The sequence below is a fragment of the Propithecus coquereli genome, unplaced genomic scaffold (genome assembly GCF_000956105.1).
Source record: "Propithecus coquereli isolate 6110/MARCELLA unplaced genomic scaffold, Pcoq_1.0 Scaffold34, whole genome shotgun sequence".
NCBI classification, from domain to species: Eukaryota; Metazoa; Chordata; class Mammalia; order Primates; family Indriidae; genus Propithecus; species Propithecus coquereli.
This window is the reverse complement of record NW_012149063.1, coordinates 2,666,391-2,687,816: the sequence shown is the minus strand read 5'-3', so window position 1 is coordinate 2,687,816 and position 21,426 is coordinate 2,666,391. Positions and strand designations below refer to the sequence as shown.

Here is a 21,426-nt window from a genome sequence, read left to right as displayed (position 1 = left end):
TGTCATCTTGATAATATTAATTCTTCTCTAGGAGTTCAAGACCAATCTGAGCACCATAGTGAGACTCCATCACTACAAAAAATAGAAAAATTATCTTGGTGTGATGATGCATGCCTGTAGTCTCAGCTATTCGGGAGGCTGAGGAAATAGAATCACTTGAGCCCAGGAGTTTGAGGTTTCAGTGAGCTATGATTATGCCACTGCACTCTAACCTGGGCAACAGAGCGAGACTCTGTCTCAAAAAAAAAAGCCTTCTAATCCATGAACACAGAATAGTGGGTGAGTATGGGTTTGTTAATTTTTTTCAACAACGTTTTGTAGTTTTCAGTGTAAAAGTTTTTTGCCTCCTTGGTTAAATTTTTTTTTTTTTGTCAGTATATTTGTCAATTTTGGCAAATGCTTTGTCTGCATCAATTAGATGATCATGTTGTTTTTTTTCCCCCTTCATTTTATTAATGTGGTCTATTATATTGATCGACTTCTGTATGTTAAGCCACCCTTCCATTCTGGGGATAAATCCCACTTGGTCATGGTGTGTAAGCCTTCTAATATGCTGTTGAATTCAGTTTGCTATTATTTTGTTGAGGATTTTTCTGTCTATATTCATAAGGAATATTAGCCTGTAATTTTCTTTTCTTACAGTTTAAGATGGCTTTGGTATCAGGGTAATGCTAGGTTCACAGATTGAGTTAGGAAATGTTCTCTCCTCTTCAAGATTCTGGAAGAGTTTGAGAATGATTGGTGTTAACTTTTCTTTAAATGTTGGTAGAATTCACAAGTGAAGGCTGAAATTGTCTTTGTTGAGAGATTTTAAATTATTAATTCAATCTCCTTACTTCTTATAGATTTATTCAGATTTTCTATTTCTTCTTGAGTTGATTTTTGGTGGTTAGTATGCTTCTAATAATTTCTCCATTTCATTCATTGCATTTTTTTTTCCAGGTCTAGGAAATCTACCAAATTTAGCAAGAAGCTAAAATGACCATAATATATAACAGCCATTGCTTTAGGAATCTCAAAGTTTTCTAATAATGTGAAAAAATATCTCTTGAATAGGTAGGGAAATTTTGGACTAAGCAATATGCCTAGTGTATAAATATTTAGGGTGTTTTTAGGTTGCCCTTTTACAGAATTACCATTTTCTAAGACCCTAACTTTTTAGGGTCTTTTAAGTATCTAGTAAATACTTTTATCAATGGAATTTTTTTTGAGGGAATCTATAACATTGGTCTCCAAAAATATATTCAAGATAAGAAATTGGATATAAATAATATATGCCAAAAATATTGTGGATAGATAAAAATACCTATTACATAAGGTTGTTGACAACTATGATGCACTAAATAAATGATTTTTATTATGTTTCTCCTTCCTCATTTTCAGCCATGTGAATTATTTATCTTTCAGTATTCAGCTTATAGATATTTTTTTCTCCAATCCTTTTTTCCTCCTATAGGAGAGTTAAGTGTTCCCTCTGTATGCTCCTATAATACTCTGTGAATACATTGATTATGATATTTATCAAGCTGTCTTGTTTTATTAGGCAAAAAATCCTCAAAAAAGGGGGTAAATTTTTATTCATCTCTCTAACTTCAGCACCTGTCACATAGATAGTCAGTAAATATATACAGGCTAAAAGTAGGGCCAAACAACTTTAACCATCTTTTTTTTTTTTTGAGACAGAGTCTCACTCTGTTGCCCTGGCTAGAGTGCCGTGGTGTCAGCGTAGCTCACAGCAACCTCAAACTCCTGGGCTCAAGCGATCCTTCTGCCTCAGCCTCCCGAGTAGCTGGGACTACAGGCATGCGCCACCATGCCCGGCTAATTTGTTTTTTCTATATATTTTTAGTTGTCCTATTAATTTCTTTCTATTTTTAGTAGAGACGGGGTCTTGCTCTTGCTCAGAGCTGGTCTCGAACTCCTGAGCTCAAACAATCTGCCCGCCTCGGCCTCCCAGAGTGCTAGGATTACAGGCGTAAGCCACCACGCCTGGCCTAACTTTAACCATCTTAAAAGTCCTTTCTAGCTTGCTTTCAGGATTTATTTATGTATTCTGTGAAAACCCCTGTCTTTGTGCCTTAGGAAAGTTTTTTCAAAATTTTTTTTCTGAAAGAAATAAAGAATTTTTTATGACAAATATATAAACTCTACATACAAGTAGAATGAAAGATATAACACCTGAACAAATGTATTAAAACCCCCAGATTCTTTACTTTTTCTGACATCACTAATACAGTCTTTCTTCTCCCTGTCAAAAGTGTGTTTCTGAAGGATCATAGGCCAGAGGATGCCTGTATGTGAGGGCCCTTGGTGACCGCCATTTGCTGTTGCTATGAATTATGGAGTCAGGGCAGCCATAAAATAGATGAAGACGGGTAAGGGGGTTCTGATGCCAAGATCAGTTGTAGTCTATTGAGAATTAAATTCAGAACTTATATTTTTGCTGTTCACATTTGTCTGCATTCACCATAATGTGTCCATTATTGAAGATTAGTGCCAATCTGTTATCTAATGGGAGAAAGAATTAATACTCTCACCCTCTTCCTCCGTTAAGGTGCCCTATATTTGATCTTAGGTGAGATATAAATGACTTACATGTGACTTACAAAAAAATGACAAAAATTAGCAAAATGAAGATGTTATCTTAAGGAGAAAATGTCAATCCTATGGATCTTTTAAGAGAAACTCTATAATGTCATAAAATGTCAACCCAGGGACTTTGGAGAAGGGCTTATTTCTGTTTCCTTAGGGTTCTGGAAGTCAACTTCTGCAGTAATTTCTGTTGCAGTGCAAAAACAAACAAACAACGGAACAAAACAAAACGAAAAACCCAGTAGGAACATATTAAGAACCCCAGTTTAACTGTTAGAATATCTGTATTTGGGTTCTGGCTGTTTCACTAACTTGTTGGTGACTTTAGGAAATTCCCTAAATGACCTTGAGAGTAAGAGTCGGAGAGGTGAGCAAATAAACTTTGGAAACTACATGATGGACTCCAAATGTAATTTCATTGTTTTCTTTTTTCGTAAAGAGGACAAGGGTCCATTACAGATAATTTAAACAATATAGAAAAGCTTAAAAAAATCATCCAAATTCCACCATTTGGAGCTAAACTCTTACTGTTTCAGTGACCACTCTTTCATAGCAGAGCTCAATCTTGGCCTGGATCTCATGCGCCTTTCTCCCTCTCTCTACACACACAGACGCCCTCCCACACCCCATTTAACAGAATGGTACGTATAATACATGCTACTTTGGAAACTGATTTTTTAAAACATTATTATGAAGAGAAAATAATGTTTAATATTTATAAAAAGCTAACCTTTAAATTAATTTCTTTCTTTTCTTTTTTAGAGATGGAGTCTCATTGGAGTGCAGTGGCGTGATCACAGCTCACAGCAGCCTTGAACTCCTGGACTCAAGTGATCATCTTGTCTAGGACTATGGGTGCACACCATTGTGTCTGGCTAATTTTTTGTAGAAACAGGGTCTCGCTATGTTGCCCAGGCTGGTCTTGAACTCCTGGGCTCAAGCAATCCTTCCACCTTAGCCTCCCAAAGTGCTAGGATTATAGGCGTGAGCACTGCGCCCAGCCACTCTTTAAATTTCTAATAACTGAAATGACATGGTAAGTAAATTAGAGTCAATTTACAAATAAGGATTTTATAAGAGGTAAATAAAGTTTTTAAAATTTTAATTTATAAAGTTCTAGTCCTAATACCCTTTCTCTTCTTTTATAACTGAGGCGATTGTCTAATTACTGGTTGAAATAACTACTACATGAACAAGAAGGGATAATAGAGAGGAGTCTTCCCATGGCTGGTGAGTGAAGACAGGAACCCAGATGAAAACCAGCCAACTCAGGCAGAGGAGGCAAAGGCACTCAGGTACGGAAAACAGCCTTATCTTTATCTGCCCACTCAAAGGGGCTGTGCTAGAAGAAAAGAATTTGCAGGGCTCTTTTCTAAAACCTACGTCATGAAGCATCTCCAGTTTTCCAATTTGAGAAATAGTAAGGATTTTCATTATAAAGAGCCACATAAGCAGTAGATCAGTTTTAAAGAATGATTTGTGGAGCTACTTGGTTAAAAAGTTTTCTGTCAATTTACTCACAATTACCATGGTCAGTGAGGACAGATGGCAGGAGGACACATGTTCCTCTGTTACTTACCTCCCAAATGCTGTTAATGGTACGTGATATTTTATTTGTACTCTAATTTAAAAATCTTTTCTATTTAGTATGATTTGCCTTTCAGGTTAGGGTATCTCTAGGGTAAAATATTACTTTAAAGTTGTCACCTTTATGGTGACAGATTAATATACAAATTCTATGATATATTATCCAAATGTTGTTTTGCAATATATTCAAATATAGCAGGGTTTTTGTTTTTTTGTGGTTTTTTTGACATGTATTTGTTACTAAAGAGGTTCTTTTTTTTGCGGGGGCGGGGACAGAGTCTTGCTCTGTTGCCTGGGTTAGAGTGCCATGACATCAGCCTAGCTCACAGCAACCTCAAACTCCTGGGCTCAAGTGATCCTTTCGCCTCAGCCTCCCCAAGTAGCTGGGACTACACTACAGGCACACAGAGACGAGGTCTCACTCTTGTTCAGGCTGGTCTTGAACTCCTGAGTTCAAGTGATCCTCTTGCCTCGGCCTTCCAGAGTGCTAGGATTACAGGCGTGAGCCACCGTGTCCAGCCACTAAAGAGGTTCTTGGGACAACAGGGCATACTGCAATCATTAGGCAGAATATATCATGCTTTTGTTTGAAAAATTAGGACTTTGTTTTTTTTTTTTTTTTTTTTTTTTTTATCGAGACAGAGTCTCACTCTGTTGCCCTGGCTAGAGTGCCGTGGCGTCAGCGTAGCTCACAGCAACCTCAAACTCCTGGGCTTAAGCGATCCTTCTGCCTCAGCCTTCCAAGTAGCTGGGACTACGGGCATGTGCCACCATGCCCGGCTAATTTTTCTATATATTTTTAGTTGTCCAATTAATTTCTTTCTAATTTTAGTAGAGACGGGGTCTCGCTCTTGCTCAGGCTGGTCTCGAACTCCTGAGCTCAAACAATCCGCCCGCCTCGGCCTCCCAGAGAGCTAGGATTACAGGCGTGAGCCACCGTGCCCGGCTGAAAAATTAGAACTTTGGAAAACTTGTATCTGCCACTTGGAATTTGATAGCTTCACAATACTTTTTGATAAGTCTGGTGGTGATATTAACAAATGTGGTTTTTGAAAATTCTATAATTAAATATATCAACATTTAGAAGGACTGCATAACAACGAAGTAGTGTTTTCCAAGTGACCAATGCATAATGCTACAAAAGCCATTAAAACTGAGAAATAGACCAGTGGGTTTTAATATAACTAAGGATCAAAAAGTTCATTGATATGGTTTCTGGTTCCATATTACAATTTACCTTTAAGAAACTACCACTTATCCAGTTTTACTGTAGTATCAGAGTAGCCACAATTATCTAAAAAATATATTTTAAAATTTAAAATATAAAAGAACTGTTTAAAGGCATTGCAACAAGACATCTAGCACTCGAGAGACCAAGATTCAAGAGATAAAAGAAAAAGTTGAGGTAAGCCTGAAGAAATTCCCTGCTACTTTTTTCCTCAAGGAATTTCTTTTTTGAGTCTCACTCTGTTGCCTGGGCTACGGTGCAGTGGCATCGTCATAGCTCACTGCAACCTCAAACTCCTGAGTTCAAGAGATTCTCCTGCCTCACCCTCCCAGAGTGCTAGGATTCCAGGTGAGGCGCCTGGCCTCAAGGAATTTCAAATTTGTAAGCTATGTTACCAAAATAAAGTGAAAACTAAGATGTTAAAAAGATTAATCAGAGTAGTGTCATGATGCTGGTGAGATAAATACTGGAGTTCAGAGCCTACTAAGGGGGAGGAGCAGTCCATGTTTTCCATTGAGATACCTGAAGGGTTATACCCTAGTACAAAGGACAAACAAGAAATAGTTCAGCTCTTTAAAAGACCGAAATCTAGTCTTAAGACAACTCATTCTGATTGGGTCAAGGATTGATCTCTATTCTAACTGTCTGTTTGAAGAAAAATAAATCCTCTTTGGAGAAGATAGCATCATCCATGGCTTACATAGTTTTTCATATTCAATGTAAATTATTCAATTAAAATTTGCCAGGCATACCAGAACCTAGGATGAAAAGACTGAAAATAAAGACAAATAACAGACAGAAACGATCCATATCTTAGAGTTATCAAGTACAGACTTTAAAATGATCATGATTGACATGTTCAAGAAAATAGATGACAAAATGGGAGAATTTCACAAGACAGCTGAGCTCTGTAAAAAACATTTGAATAGAAATTCTGGAACTGAAAATATAATGACTGAAATAAAAAATTAATATAGATGGGTTTGATAGTATTTTAATATATAAAATCCCAAGTGAGTAGAAAGAAGGAAATAACAAAAGAGAAGATATCAATGAATATAAAATAAAAATATAATTGATGAAAACAAACCCAAAGTTGCTTCTTTGAAAAGACTGAAAAAGCTAATAATATTTATAAAGATAAAAGAGAAATGGCAGCAAATAACCAATATTGCAATGAAAAGAGTGATAAGGCCAGGCATGGTGGCTCATGCCTGTAATCCCAGCACCTTGGTTGGCTGCCTTGGGAGGATCGCTTGAGCCCAGGAGTTTGAGACCAGCCTGGGTAACATATCGAGACCCTGTCTCTACAAAAAATGAAAAAATTAGCAGGGTGTGGTGGTGTGTGCCTGTAGTCCCAGCTACTTGGGAGGCTGAGGCAGGAGGATCACTTGAGCCCAGGAGTTTGATGTTGCAGTGAACTATGATGACACGCCTCTGTACTCCAGCCTGGGCAACAGAGTGAGACCCTGTCTCAAAAAAGAAAAAGAAAAAGAAAAAGAAACAAAAGACGGATAATGCTATAAATCATGCAGATTCCAAAAAGATAACACATAATGGAAAAATTTATGGCAATGTATTTGAAATTTTGGGTGAAATGGGAAAATTCCTAGAAAAGCACAAATGTTCAACACTGACATGAGAAGCAATAGAAAAACCAGCCTTTTGGTGGCATGTTGATTACATTGGACCCTTTCCATATGGGAGGAGAAGTGATTTGTCTTTACTAGAATCAACAGATATTCTGAGTATGTGTTTGCCTTCACAAGCAACTCATTTATAGTGAAAGAGGTGTAAACCTAGGTATATGACCTTGGAATGCCTTGGTTCTTTTATACACCTCATAATTAGAAATAACCACTTAAATAAAACAATGGAATGATAAATTCTCATTTAAATCACCAGTTCAAGAAAAAAACTGTGGGTGTCCTCTAGGATGTGGTATATGATGCTCTGTCCTCAAGAAGTGGAAGAGAGATTTGTGTCTCTCACCATCAGCTCAGGAATTTGGTTACTACTACTGCCATTTTAGGCTCTGCTGGATTAGAAGTCCTGATTCCTAAGTGGAGTGATTCCACCAGTAACAGTACCACAGAACATTAAGGGAAAACAACTGCCTGGCAAACTGGCTCTTCATATAGGCTTCAACTCACCTTAGACTGGAAGCATTATGCTTCAGGTGCCCGTGGCATATACTTTCATTTTCTGCCCTAGAGTGTCTCCATTGCTGTAGACAGTGGTGGGCTCAGTAAGCACACATGCATACCCCAGGATACAGAGAAGTTAATGCCCTGAGGATAACTCTTAACCAATAGGGAATGGGAGCTGATGGGTAAATACTTCTCCTGGTTAATCTTCAGGTGGACAATTCTGAGAAGTATTCTTAGAAATAAGTACCATGAATATAGCCCCCCTATCTAGTTTCCCCTCCTTCCCTATCTCACCCTATCTGGTCCTTCATTATTGCTCTTTGATATTATTTCCCAAATAAATGACATCCACCCAAGTCTTTATAGCATGGATCTGCCTTCAGGGAAAATACAGCTTTGATAACTCTGGAGCTGGTAAGACTGAGATCAAATTCCAGGCCTGCTACTGTGTGACCTTGGGAAAAGTCACTCAAATTCTCTGGGCTTAGTTTCTTTTCCTTTTTTTTTTTTTTTTTTTGTGACAGAGTCTGGCTCTGTTGCCCGGGCTAGAGTGCCGTGGCATCAGCCTAGCTCACAGCAACCTCAGACTCCTGGGCTCAAGTGATCCTCCTGCCTCAGCCTCCCAAGTAGCTGGGACTACAGGCATGCGCCACCATGCCCGGCTAGTTTTTTCTATACATATATTTTTAGTTGTCCAGATAATTTCTTTCTATTTTTAGTACAGATGGGGTCTTGCTCTTGCTCAGGCTGGTCTCGAACTCCTGACCTTGAGCGATCCACCCGCCTCAGTGTCCCAGAGTGCTAGGATTATAGGCTGGGCTCAGTTTCTTTCTTTCTTGTTTTTGGGTCTTCCGATGAACACCGGAAAACCTGCTAGACAAATTCTAAAAGAGCTGTAACACTTGGGCTTAGTTTCCTAATCTGTAAAATAGGAGTTATCATGGTAACTACTTCATTGGGTTGCTATGAGGATTAAATAAGTTGATATTCATAAAGCACTTTGAACTGTGTCTAGCACATAGTATTAATAACTGGGTCTATTTTTTTTTACTTTGTTGTCCGTCACAATTTGTCCTAATAACTGGGTCTAACACTAAATAAATGTTAGCTCTAACTGTGTTTGCAGATCATTTTTCTTTTTTATTTATTTATTTAATTGCTAATCTTCTCTGTATTGTTCCAATTTTAGTATATGAGTGACCAAAGCAAGCACTGTAGATCATTTTTCTACTGCGGTACTCAATTTTTTATTAGTTTCTAAGAACTTTTCTATATGAGTAAATATTAACCCTTTTTTGATTATTGGTATAAAACCTATTTTCTCAGCTTATCTTTCGACACTGTTCATTATGTTTTTTGCCTTACAAAAATCATTTGATTTTTATATAGACAAAACTATCAATCCTTTCCATTCTTGATTATAGCCTTGTTTAGGCAGGCTTTCCTAACCTAAGATTATAAGATAAAATGTTTCCCCAGGCAATTCATTACAAACAAGGTCTCTCCCTTACACTACTTAGCTGGAATTTTGTTTGATGTCAGTAGGTAAGTATATCCATGTAAGAGTCTTAGCTCACGTCTGGCATATCGTGAATGTTCAGTAAATTTGGGTTATTATGTTCATGCTTCATAGAATGAAGAACAAAAGAAGAAGACCTTGGATGATTCTATGATCGGAAAGGAAATATACAATATGAATCTGGAGAAAGTAAGGAAGTGTTTAAAAACAAAATAAAACAACAAATCAAAAACCCCGCAATGATGAAAGTGTGTCAAGGGACACAGGAGCCAACTGAAAGATCTCCTAATGGCCAAAGCGGGAACAATTTGGGCAACAGAATAATGTACTATCGGTTTATAACTCAAACTAAAATAAATGTCCACAATTCTGTATTCATATAAATAAATGATTGAACAAATAAATAAATGGGAACAGACTGATGAATCTATCCATGCTGGGGAATTCCCTCATTGTGCTCTCAAGGAGGTGGAGCTTAACTCTCCAGTTCTTAAGTGTGGCCTGCACAGAGGGACTTCCTTATAAAGGGTACAGAATGAAAAGGAAGAAAGAGGAGTGACTGTTTGGTGGAGAAACCTGACAAACACTACTTCAGCCAGGTGTTCAAGGCTGACATCAATTTATCAGAAGTCATGTTGATAATATGTACGCTTGATACAATGTAAGGAGAATGGCACTTTACCTCTGTGATTTTGCCCCCAAACCCCATAACCCCAGTCTAATGAGAAAAACATCAGCCAAATCCCAAGTGAGGGACGTTATACAAACCACCTGACCACTTCTTTCCAAAGCTGTCAAGGTCATCAAAAAAAAAAAAAAAGGCAACCAAAGGGCAATATCCAAAAAACTGTCACAGCCAAGAGGAGCCTAAGGAGACATGATGACCAAATGTAATGTGGTGTCCTAGATGGGATCCTGGATCAGAAAAAGGACATAAGGTAAAAACCAAGGAAATCTGAATAAACCATGGACTCTAGTTAATAATCATGTATCAATCATGACTCATTAATTGTGACAAACGTATCATACTAAAGTAAGATGTTAATAATAGGCTAAACTGGGTGTGGAATATATGGGAATTCTCTGTAATTTTTTAATAAATATACTCCACAATTAAAAATGTTATTTAAAAAAGAAGACCTCAAGGAGTATCAAGTTTATTGGGGGAGATATGAATGTAATCGAATAATTTATTCCGGCTGGTGACAATCCTAATGAAGGTAAGGGTTTGGTGGGATAGAATTACAGAAAAGACAGAGGCTCTCTGGGAGAGATGGAGGAGGTTTTACCATCAAAGAGGAAGCACTTGAGCTGGGGCTTGAGTTAAAAATAGCAGTTGGTCAACCAGAGAGGAGAGGGGAAAGAAGTACTTTTCTTGTTTGGTTTGTAGTTAAGTATCACTGAAGCGTAGAAACACACATGTGCCTTCTCCATTTTGAAATGCTTTTTGGCATGTTTGTCTGTTTCTTTTGAGTGGACTTTGATCTATAGAATTATAGTTCTTTGCCATTGTATTGTCCAGTTATTAGAAAGAGGAAATTAGCAGAAGTGGTTTTTTTTAATGGATTTTATGATTTTGTTCTTGATCTAAAGGTGTGAAATAAAACTGAAAGATTTTATTATCAAAATCTTAAAGATTTGATTGTTCTATTTCAGGCTTTCTTCACCTTGCACTATTGAAATTTGGGGGCAGATAATTTTTTGTCCTGTGCATTGTAGGATGTTTAGCAGCATCCATGGCCTCTTCCCACTAGATGACAGTAGAACCCCTCAGTTGTGACAGTCAAAAATGTCTCTGAATATTGCCAAATGTCCCCTGGGGACATTAGGGAAATACTGTTCTGTTTCAACTCACACTGCACAGTTAGTTGTAGACCCTACAGGCAAGTATCACTAAGGAGAAATTCAAACTCTGAGATACCCTGAGGATGATTCTCCTGGTACTCAAGATCTCAAGATCTCTAGATCTCTTCAGCATAAGTTGTATCCTGTAAGGTCAGTAAAATATTTCGATTCTGACTTGGGTGAAATGCCAGAAGCCAAATGCAGAGTTTATGCTGTTTCATTTCATTCATTCATTGACCAAACATTTACTGAGGGCCTGCCATGTATCTGGTCCTATGCCAGGTTCTGGGAATTTGGTGGTGAACAAGACAGACTTAGCTCCTTAGACAGGGAGTGGGGCTGAATTCTGGTGCATGTCCCCAAACCTGTGAACACTGAAGACTAGATTTACACGTAATGGTGACCTTGAGGTAGTTGTCCACATTGCTTTTACTCCAAGGATCATATACAGATCCTGACTTTATATAATTGTTTTCTTTGTGCATATACTATTCCTTATCACATACCTTTCTACAACCTCCAGCCCTTTCACAATCTCTGAGATAAGAGAGGAACTGTGAGACTGATGGAATCACATTGGTCTTCTGGCCCTCAAGACTCATTATCTAGCCAGGTGTTTCCACTGACCTTTACCTGCAGAAAGTGCTCTTAGGAGAGAGGAATTTAAAAACAGTGAGGCTGACCATTTTGACCCTGCTATTGTGTTGTTAGCCTTCTTCACTGTGCACTATGATGTCTCCCTGCACAGTTTCTTGACTTTAGTGCTGGTGGTACTGGCCTGATGGGAACATTTGTGCCTACCTTAGCCCCAGGTGACTCCCAGGACTTCCTGTGATGGTGTCTTCAAGCCTGAAATTTCTTTTCAGGAAAAGTCCTAATTTTATTTAACTTTTTTCAATCAGTGAAACTTGTTAGAATCTCTGTGTTTCTTTAAACCTTTGCCAAGACTTTTCATGTGACTTTACTTGCAAATCAAAAGGATTCCCTTGTAATATTTATACCTGGTGTCTTCATTTTTGGTGTGCAAAATATGGCTGCTGTACTCATTGTCCCTTTAGTTCTTGCTGTGGCTTTCCTGGCCCTGGCTACAGACCAGGAACATGCAGCTAACTTGCGGCTCAGAACCTGGTCCTGAAGCTGGCAAGTCCAAAGTTATTTAAAAAATAAAAGGGCTTTAAGATTTTAAAAACAAGTGTCATAATACTGGGGCTGCCTAGTAGGTGAGATGCCTTATAATGTCTTTTGGGCACTTTTTGATGGTTTCAGTCTAGCTCCATTTTGCAAGGGGCAGAGATCCACTTAAGCTCACTCAAGCAAAAGGGGAATTTTTGTAAGGATATACTAGGTTAGTATCTAGACCTGGAGAGCTATCAGGAACTTAGGCAACTCTGTGAATCTTTGCTTCTTTCTCTTGAGTATCTTCATCTCACCTTCAAGGCTGGAAAAGCAAATAGTACATTTGAGGGACCAAGTGGAGGCCAGTGTGGCCAAACTGTCATGTACGGTTAGAGAGATGGTGAAGGGCCAGATCATGCAGGGGCTTGTAGGCTATGCCAAGAGTTTTGGATTTTATTGCAGAAAAATTGGAAAACTATTGAAGGGTTGTAATCAGACAAGTGATATTGTCTGCATAATAACTGCTAAAAGATCATTCTGTCTGCAGAGGGAGAAGAGCTTTGAGAAGGCCATAAGTACTCAAGAAGTGCAGCAAGTGCTGGGTTGAGGGAAGTAAAGGGAGTTATGAGGGCATATCTCCCATCCAAGTACTAACCAGGCCCGACCCCGCTTAGCTTCCGAGATCAGACGAGATTGGGCGCGTTCAGGGTGGTATGGTCATAGATGTGAGGGCATATCTGATTTTCCCAATAACGTCCTTTCTAGTTCAAGATCCACCCTAGGGTCACATACTGCTTTTAGTGGTGATATCTCTAAACAGGTTCCTTAGCCTTTCTTTGTCTTTTATGATTTTGTCATTTTTCAAGAATAGAGGATATTCTTCAAATACTGTACTTCAATACTAGAAGGTTCCTCAATTTGGACAGGCTAAAAAATGAGAAAATGTTGGTTTTTCTGAAGTTGTCTCATGATTAGATTCAGGTTATGTGTTTTTGTCAGTAAAACCACAGAAGTGCTACTATATCCTTCAGAGTGTGTCATATCAGGAGGCACATGATGTCGATGTGTCTCATATTAGCTTTGATTGTTATGTTAACTTTGATTCCTTGGTCAATGTGATGTCTCTTGTATTTACCACATTTCTAGCTTCTATAAACTTAATGCTTTAACGTCTGTCCTGCATGCATATGCCAGATGCACCTTGTTCTGGACAACCTGTTAATATGCCTGAGTCACCTTTCCTTGACCTCCTGCCTGTTTTTCAAATACAGATCAGTCAATCCTAAACCTGCTTACTCTGCCTTGTCTGTTCCTTCCCATGGAAACCACAGTAAAGGAGCTTACCCCACAGTTCTCCCCTTTCCCTCTGCCTCCCTGCGTGGTCCTCTGTGGCATGATGTGTACCCCCTCTCTTGGAATCTGTGAGTATAATACACTATATATTCAATGGCATTTGTTTCCTGATCTGTTGACCCTACCATACTTAAAAAAAAAAACCTATTAAAACATCTGCAGATTTCTCTGCTTACAGTTACTTCCCCCCCTTTTTCATTAATAAGTAATTTGTGGTGAGATACTTCAAATTTTTTTGACTAAGATTCATATGAGAAATATATTTTACATGGTGACACAGTGTATGTGTGTGCGTGGGTATCACACACATTGAAACAGTAGTTTTATGAAGCAATACATATCCTTTCCATATGAAATTGATTTTAGTTTCTGTTCTCTTCTATTTCATTTGAATACAACTCTTGACTTCACCTACTAAATTGATTCCATAATCCTCTAATGGGTAATGACCTCTATTTAAAAGCAAGGCACCAGTCTCATAGAAATATCACTTTGAATCGTCTGGATGCAGAATGGAAAAACGGGAGGGCACAAAGCTAATAGTGAGGAGCCCGTTATAAGGCTCTTGCTATATAACTCAGGTGAGAGAGGTTGGTGGCTACTGACAATGAGGTTGAGAAAAGTGGGTGGATATGAGAGAGAAGTGAGTGGATTGAGGAATTTGAGTTGGTAGAATTTCATGATTGATTGAATATGGGGGTGAAGAAAAGAGGGAGGAGTCAAGAATGACATAAATTTTGGCTTGGCCTCTGGGGTGGATGGTAGACACTTTATGGTTCAGGCTCCATCCTTTTGAGTTTGAGGTCTTAGGACACTGGACTGGAGCTATTCAGGGGGCAGTTGGCTCTATAGCACTCAGGAGGAAAATCTGGGTTGGATTAACAACAAGCCGAAGTTGGATTTTACTCAAGGAGATTTTACAATTTAATACCAACTGCAGGAAGTTGGTTCAGGATAAGAACAAATGCCCTGAAAATATTTCCAGTAATTTGGTGTTGAGATGAGTAAAATAATATAAATAAGCAAAAAATATATCAAGAAAGTCAATTAACACACATTTACCAGAATGAATTTCACTTTTCATTTTCCCCGTCTCTTTTGGTTGACTGCTCTGAAAAGTCCTATATACATATCTGGAGAGAGAAATGTGAAAAATAAAGAAATTGTCCATTTGCATTACTGAGAGACAAGGCTGGCTTAAATCACAACTGAATTCACCTGGGCTTTTCCAGATGCTGGTGTGGATTTAATCCCTCAAATCTAGCAACAGGCACTCTCAGGCATAGATGTGGGAGATAAACACGTGCATGGTGAAGGGGTTTTCAAGCGTCACGAATTTGGGTTGCATTGAGAAAATGGGTTTTTCTAGTGGAAAAGAGTGTGAGTCTACATACACAGTGTTGAGAATGATGGACCAAGTTCCATTAGTGGTCCCCTCCCTCCCGTTCTCCCTCCCGCCTTTCCCCCCTTCTTCTGCGTTATTCTGGGATTAACGGCGGGGTCGGCCCTATACACAAATGCAGCTGGCTAGTACGGTCAGTCTGAGCCCTGCTGTGCAACCACGTCAGGAATTCCAGTAAGTTGGCAACACTGGAGCACAAAGACAACAACAATGAGGAAAACCCTTCAGTGCAGAAAGGAATGTTTGGAGCCCCAGCTGCTACAGTGAAAGGACACACACGCACACGCACACACACACTCACTCACACACGCTCGCGCCTGCGCTCCCACGCGCGCCCGGGGAAGGAGCCCAGCCCCTCCCGCACACGCCGTCCTCCCTCCCGCCCAGGCGCGCGCGCCTCCCCACCGCCCGCGGCGGCTCTTTGTATCGCGGAGGTGCGGGGACGCTCTCTGACTGTGCAGCGCTGCCCCAGCGGGCGTCGGACCGGCCTGACCCCGGCGCGGTCTCGTACCATCGCCCCGGCCGCCTGGAACCGGCATAAATCACCCGAGAAGACTGAAGGGCAGCATCGCGCCCCTCGCCCCTTCCCTCCTCCCACCTGGGTCATCCCCTACACTCCCCAGCCCCCAACCCCTCCAACTCCGGTCCCCAATCCTGCCTCCACCTCAGCGCGGCACATCGCCAAACACTGCAGGGAGGTAGAGTTCTTGTGACTTTGGCCAGAGCACAAACCTACAGATTTCCCAATCCAGAAATCTCGAAAAGAAAGCCACGAAATCTCTACCACCTTGTCCCACAACCCTTCTTTTTCAAACTCTAAGTTGTTTGTTTCTGTATCTATTTCTTTCTTTTTGTCTTTGGAAAGTAGCACTTATCTTGTCCCTCCCCTCCCCACCCCCTCGACGCTGCACCAACCACTAAAGCCCACCGAAGCTTCGCGATCTGAACTGTTGCGGTCGGCAGAGCCCCAGACGGTCGGTGCTCTGGAGCGACGGGGCTGGCAGTAACTGGCAGTTTCTCGCCCCAGGGGAGGGGAGGCAGCGGGACCGTGCCCAGGGACCACGTGCACACAGGGCTTCGCCTCCATGCGCCACTCGCCTGAGGGAAAGGGCTCCGAACTCCTTGGGTCAGGACCCGACGCCTGAGGCCCGCCGTCGAGCTGGTTCCGAGGCCGGGGCAGGAGATTATGGTACAACCTCAGGCCCGGAAACAGCCCGTCCTCATACAGGGCTCCCAGTTGCACCAACCTCCTTTTTTCTGTGGACTCTGGTGTCACATACAGGCTGAGGACCGTGCGCTGGGAACGCGAGTAAGGTTCACTCGCAGTGCTCTTGGGGGCCGGGCCCCCAGCCAGCCCGTCCAACTAGGCCCTAAAGAAGGGATCCGCGGGCTTCTCTGAACCCCTTGTGTTTCTCCCTTTTATAAAGGGTCAGTGTCACCACCGAGAAGACGTTCATTCCTTTTAATTTTTCTTCAAAATGAACAAACTTGTAAGAAGCTCTACACCTGTAGATATGATGCTTAAGAAAAGCTAAACAAGGATCCAACTCCCCAGTGATCCAACTCTCTCTCTAATTTGTAAAAACACAGAGCACCCCCTTCTCAGCAGCTAGTACCCTATTAGGGGAAACCAGGGGAGCCCAGAGAGTTCAGGCCGGGAATGAGGGTCACAGATCTCTCCAGTAGGCTCTTTATCCCTTCCCTTCCCTTTCCCCTTCCTCTTTTCTGTCCCTTCTCTTCCTTGCTCTTTCCTTCTTTTCTTATTTGTCTTGCTTTTCTTTCCTTTTCCATTTCTTATTTTTTCTTCCTCTTCTCCACCGTCGACTTTTCTCCCTCTCCATCCCTTTCCATTGCTCATTTAGTGTCTAAAACGATGCCGGTGGCAGATTTCCCCGTCAGCCGCCTAGGCGGCTTCGGTGTGGGGAAAATCCTGCGGCAAGGTAAGGGCAGCGCGTGTCCGCGTGCGTGTGGCAGCGAGAGTGTGCGCGTGTGAGTGTGCCTGGACGTGTGCGGGAAAGCGGGCCTGTGCATGTCGGTGTTCAAGTGTAGCTGTGGCGCGAGCGCGCGCGCGTGGGACTGAGGAGTCTTTGAGTGAGCGTGTGAGACTGAGTCAGTCTGTGTCAGTGAGGAGTGTGTGCGCCTGTATGAGTACGTGTGAGTGTGCGCGCGCGCGTGGAGTGTGCTTGTGTGAGCGCGCGTGTGCTCGAGGGCCCACTCCTCCCCGCGCTGCAAAGTTCAGGGGGCGGGCCGGGCGGCAGGGGGCCTGCCCTGCTGGATTCCCGCATGCTAGTTCCGGGGCGGTCGGGTCTAAAGGGCTTTATGCACTGTCTGGAGGGTGGGGACTGGCGCGGGTAGAAAACGGGATGCCTCGGGCGCGGGGGCAGGCTTTCTGCCACTAGGAGCCGGCCGCGGCGCAGACCTAAAGGAGCGCTCGCGAGCCACGCTGCCCGTGCTGTGTGCGACGCGCGCCCACTCCCGGGGAAGGAACGGCGAGGCCGGGGACCGTCGCAGGGATGGAGCGCGGGTCGGCGGCGGTGGCGTGCACGCTGCTGCTGGCGCTCGCCGCCTGCCCGGCGCCGGCCAGTGGCCAAGGTAAGCGCCCGCCGGCCGCGGAGCGCCGGACTTCCTGGGCCGTGGCAGTGTCGGGTCCGCGGGATGGCGGAGGGGAGCGTGGCCAGGGAGGGGCCAGGGCAAGGCGGCGGCGCCGGACCTGCTCCCGCTGGGGCGCTCAGGTTGCCCGGCGAGCGGTGAGCGGCAGCGCCCCTGAGCCCGCCCGGGAACTGAGCAGCCGCAAACTTGAGAAGGCAGCGCCGCCGGTTTCGGTGACAGCACAGCCCACGGGAACTATTTCTTTGTTCCCACGGGCGTTTGTCCCGACCCTTTTGAAAAGCACTTGCAGTACGAACCGGGAAAATGAGGTTCTCCCCTCCAGTCTCCAGCCTGCTGTCTCCCACGGATTTCTTCCGTCCGGGGCTCAGGGGTCCCGGGCGCTGCTCCGAGCGCAGTTGTCCACCTGCAGCGCCCCGCCGGGGAGAGCCCTTTGCGCGCCCGGGCCACGGGCCAGGGGACCCCCCCCGCGCCATCACCGGGGTAACTTGGTCCCGCGGTGACCCCCGAGAGACCGCATCTCATGATACAGATCGTTTACGAGCCAAGATAAGGCTGGGAGGTGGGATTGGCGGAGAGAGGCTGTTAATACTGGAGTATTTTCTTGAAGGGTTTCCCTCTCCAGCCGGGAGGTGGGGGCTTTTGTGTTGATGAGTGGGGCCCGTCAGAGTTTTGGGGCTCGAATGCATAAAGTTTCTGGTATGAAGTGCTTTAAACTTCTTTCACGTTGTCGGAGAGCTTATGTTTTCACAGAAACAGAGAAGAGGGAAAGAGAGGGAAGAAGAAGCAGAGAGAATAAAAACAGTAAGAGGGGAAGAGGAGAGGGAAAGACAAGTAAGTAGAGAGGAACGGGGAGAGGAGGGGAGAGAGAGTTTAGAGAGAGAGAGATTGAGTGAGCACGGGGTGGGGAGGGGAGGGAGGGAGACCCCAGAGATGAATGAGAAGGGCGAGGAGGCGGCTGGAGAACTGGCGAGCTCTCCCCCTGGCTTTGCGTTGCTAGGTAGCGGCCGGGAGCTGCGTGTGACCGACCACCAGACAGACAGAGCGGACGCTGCTGCCACCGCGGGGACTAATCTGTCTGTGGGGATGGGAGAGTCCCCCCCTGCTCCTTCCCTCTCTCCGACAACCTAATTGTCCTACAATGAAAACGAAACACCTATTGTTGTAGGATTAGCAAAAGCAATACATTGATTTTCCAGGATCACATATTGGAGTTGACCAGTGGGGACTGTGGAAGTCCCCATTTATGGAGGAGAGGGGGAGGGCTTGTGGATGGGCCATGGCAAGTATTCAAATGGTTAATCTGCTTTCTTTCCTCAATTCTTAGCGTAAGCTCCTTAGAGAGAATCTAGTAAGTATACAGCAACTCCTAGCAGCACCCATTTCAGACTTCCTGGGAATAAGTTTGGAAACGCTAACAAACCCCACTGGTCTTGCAAAAAACTCTTTGGAAAGGAAGGGGAGGCAGGGGAGGCCGTTAACAATTCTTCCTTTGAACACCTTTTCTCAGTGTCAGTAACACAGAAAGAGGGTTTATTATTATTGTGGAGAGTTTGCACAGTGCTTCGGGTTATGTATATCTCATGTCCTAAATAAAGCGATAGGATTTATTATATGTTCTGGTCAGTGCCTGGCAAAAGAAAATCTTGCCTAATTCATCTACAAATGTCCCTGTACAGCCAGAACAGATATTCTCTTTCCTGGGCTGAGGGTTTAGTCACTAAATAACCAGTACCTACTCTTCTTGGTAGTTTCTCCCATCCATCTTCCGTTCTAGGATAATAATATAATAATATGTATATTAATAGCAACATATTATATACTTATATAATGATATATTTATATAGGTGGCAGGCCCTGTTCTAAGCATTTTACTTAATGACTCATTTAATTTTCATAATATCCCTTTGAAGTAAGTACTTTTAATATCCCTATTTTACAGATAGAAAAATGGAGGCACAGAGCTTAAGTAATTTGCCCAAGGTCTTACCATTAAAATGGCAGACCCAAAAAATTCTGAATCCAGAAGCCTTAATTTGACCCATACAGTATATGGCTCTTTGTGTTTCTCTTCTTTTGGACTGAAAATGTCATGTCTCCCAAGTTGCTATCTGTGTATGAGGTTACTAAAGATGCTGAGGGACGTTTTCCAAGTCTTTACCGTGGAAAGTAAAATCCACCTGCTGCTTCATGACTGTGGATGTTTTGGCAGAATTTCTTTCAGGTTCCTGAGACCTGGACCCTTCCAGTTTTCCTAACAGATCATTTTTAGATGCACGTTCTCTGAATATCCTTAGCCTGGTAGGTTGAGGAGGTTTCTAGATTCCTGTTGTAATTATCCTGACTTCTGTATGAAGTAAAGTATGATGACATTGTAAATGCCTTTAATAGCACATTTTAGATAAGACTCCTTGTGAACTTTGCATCACTAGAAATTGGAAAATAACTCTCTTCTATGGTTAGTCTATTTTTTTAAAAAAAATTATACCACATCTGTAGTTAAAAATTATTTGCATTTTCCTTATATTTTGTATAATGTTTTTCAAGAAAAAATTTGGGAAGCCTGAACTCTGGAGTCAAGCTTCTGGGTTCCAATAATGGCTGCACCACCTCCTAATTGTATGAGCCTGAAGAAGTCATCTAACTTTGCATAGCTCAGATTGTTTATGTCTCTAATTATCACATCAATTGCAATATTGAGAGACCCTATCCCATGGTATTTAGTGAGCATAAAGAGATAAGATATGTAAAGTGCTTATGATGATGTAGACAATGAAAATAAACTAATATTTTTATTGTATTTATCAACACAGAAAGTAACATTTTTTTGCTTACTATTCATATTTCCAATTTTCAAATGTACGTAAGAAAATCTTCTTTAAGCATTTTTCACTAATAGTTTTTGAATTCCCAGATCCCAGGGAAGCCAGGATTTGGTGTTTTTTTTTTTTAGAGATAGAGTCTTACTCTGTAGCCCAGGATGGAGTGCAGCGGCCTAGGACTACAGGCACACGCCACCACGTCTAGCTAATATTTCTATTTTTTGTAGAGATGGGGTCTTGCTATGTTGTCCATACTGGTCTTGAAGTCCTGGCCTCAAGTGATTTTTTTTTTACTTCAGCCTCCTAAAGTGCTGCGATTACAGGCATGAGCCACAGGACTGGCTGTGGTTAGGTTTTTTTGAGAAAGTGGTATTGACCTGAAACAAAGATATACTCTTTAATCCAATAAAATTTGGTAATGTCCTTAAGAGTTAGTATCAGATTTTATGACAATTATATCTTCACATGAAGTTTATGTATTTAAAAGGATTGTGGGAGCAATAACAAACATGAAACATTTTTGTTCCATCACACGTCTGGTACCTTGCAGCTGCTTTTATTTCATAGCATTTGGCTTCTTTCTCTTTGCTTGAAAAAGTTCTTTGCCAGTCTTTATAGGGCTTCTGCCTGAACACCATGTGCCTGGTATGTAAAACTTAGAATTTTTACAGCTAGAGGGGAACCTTAGATATCAACTAGTCTGCTTGCATTATTTTACAGATAAGCAGTTAGCCCGGAAGGGGGCAGGGTGGGGGTCAGGGATGGAGGGGCATTTAAGGAGTGAAAGGGAAAGGAGTTAAGTGTCTTGCCTAAGGGCATGTGTCCTGTGATAAAGCTAAGATATGAACTTGGAATTGACAATTTTTAGATACATGTCCTCTCAATGTCCCCAACCTCTTTGGTCGAGTAGATTTCTAGATTCCTTTTGGCCTATCTTGACTTATCAGATGAGGCACAGTATGATGAATAGATAAATCTTTAAAAATAAATAGGATGGGCTGGGCGCGGTGGCTCTCGCCTGTAATCCTAGCACTCTGGGAGGCTGAGGTGGGTGGATCACTCAAGGTCAGGAGTTCGAGACCAGCCTAAGCAAGAGTGGGACCCTGTCTCTACTAAAAATAGAAAGAAATTATTTGGACAACTAAAAATCTATATAGAAAAAATTAGCTGGGCATAGTGGCGCATGCCTGTAGTCCCAGCTACTC

The 21,426-nt window shown here is 42.3% G+C and overlaps 1 protein-coding gene across 1 annotated transcript in view; it reads left to right on the top strand.

Moving 5' to 3' along the window:
• Positions 1 to 17,022: 17,022 nt before the first annotated feature.
• The window catches only part of LRP2 (low density lipoprotein receptor-related protein 2), a 201,514-nt gene continuing 197,110 nt past the window's right edge, over positions 17,023 to 21,426 (top strand). The window contains exon 1 of the mRNA XM_012650705.1: positions 17,023 to 17,384. Within this exon, the coding sequence (XP_012506159.1) occupies positions 17,306 to 17,384 (79 nt within the window). The 5' untranslated portion in view covers positions 17,023 to 17,305. The remainder of the gene's footprint in view (positions 17,385 to 21,426) is intronic.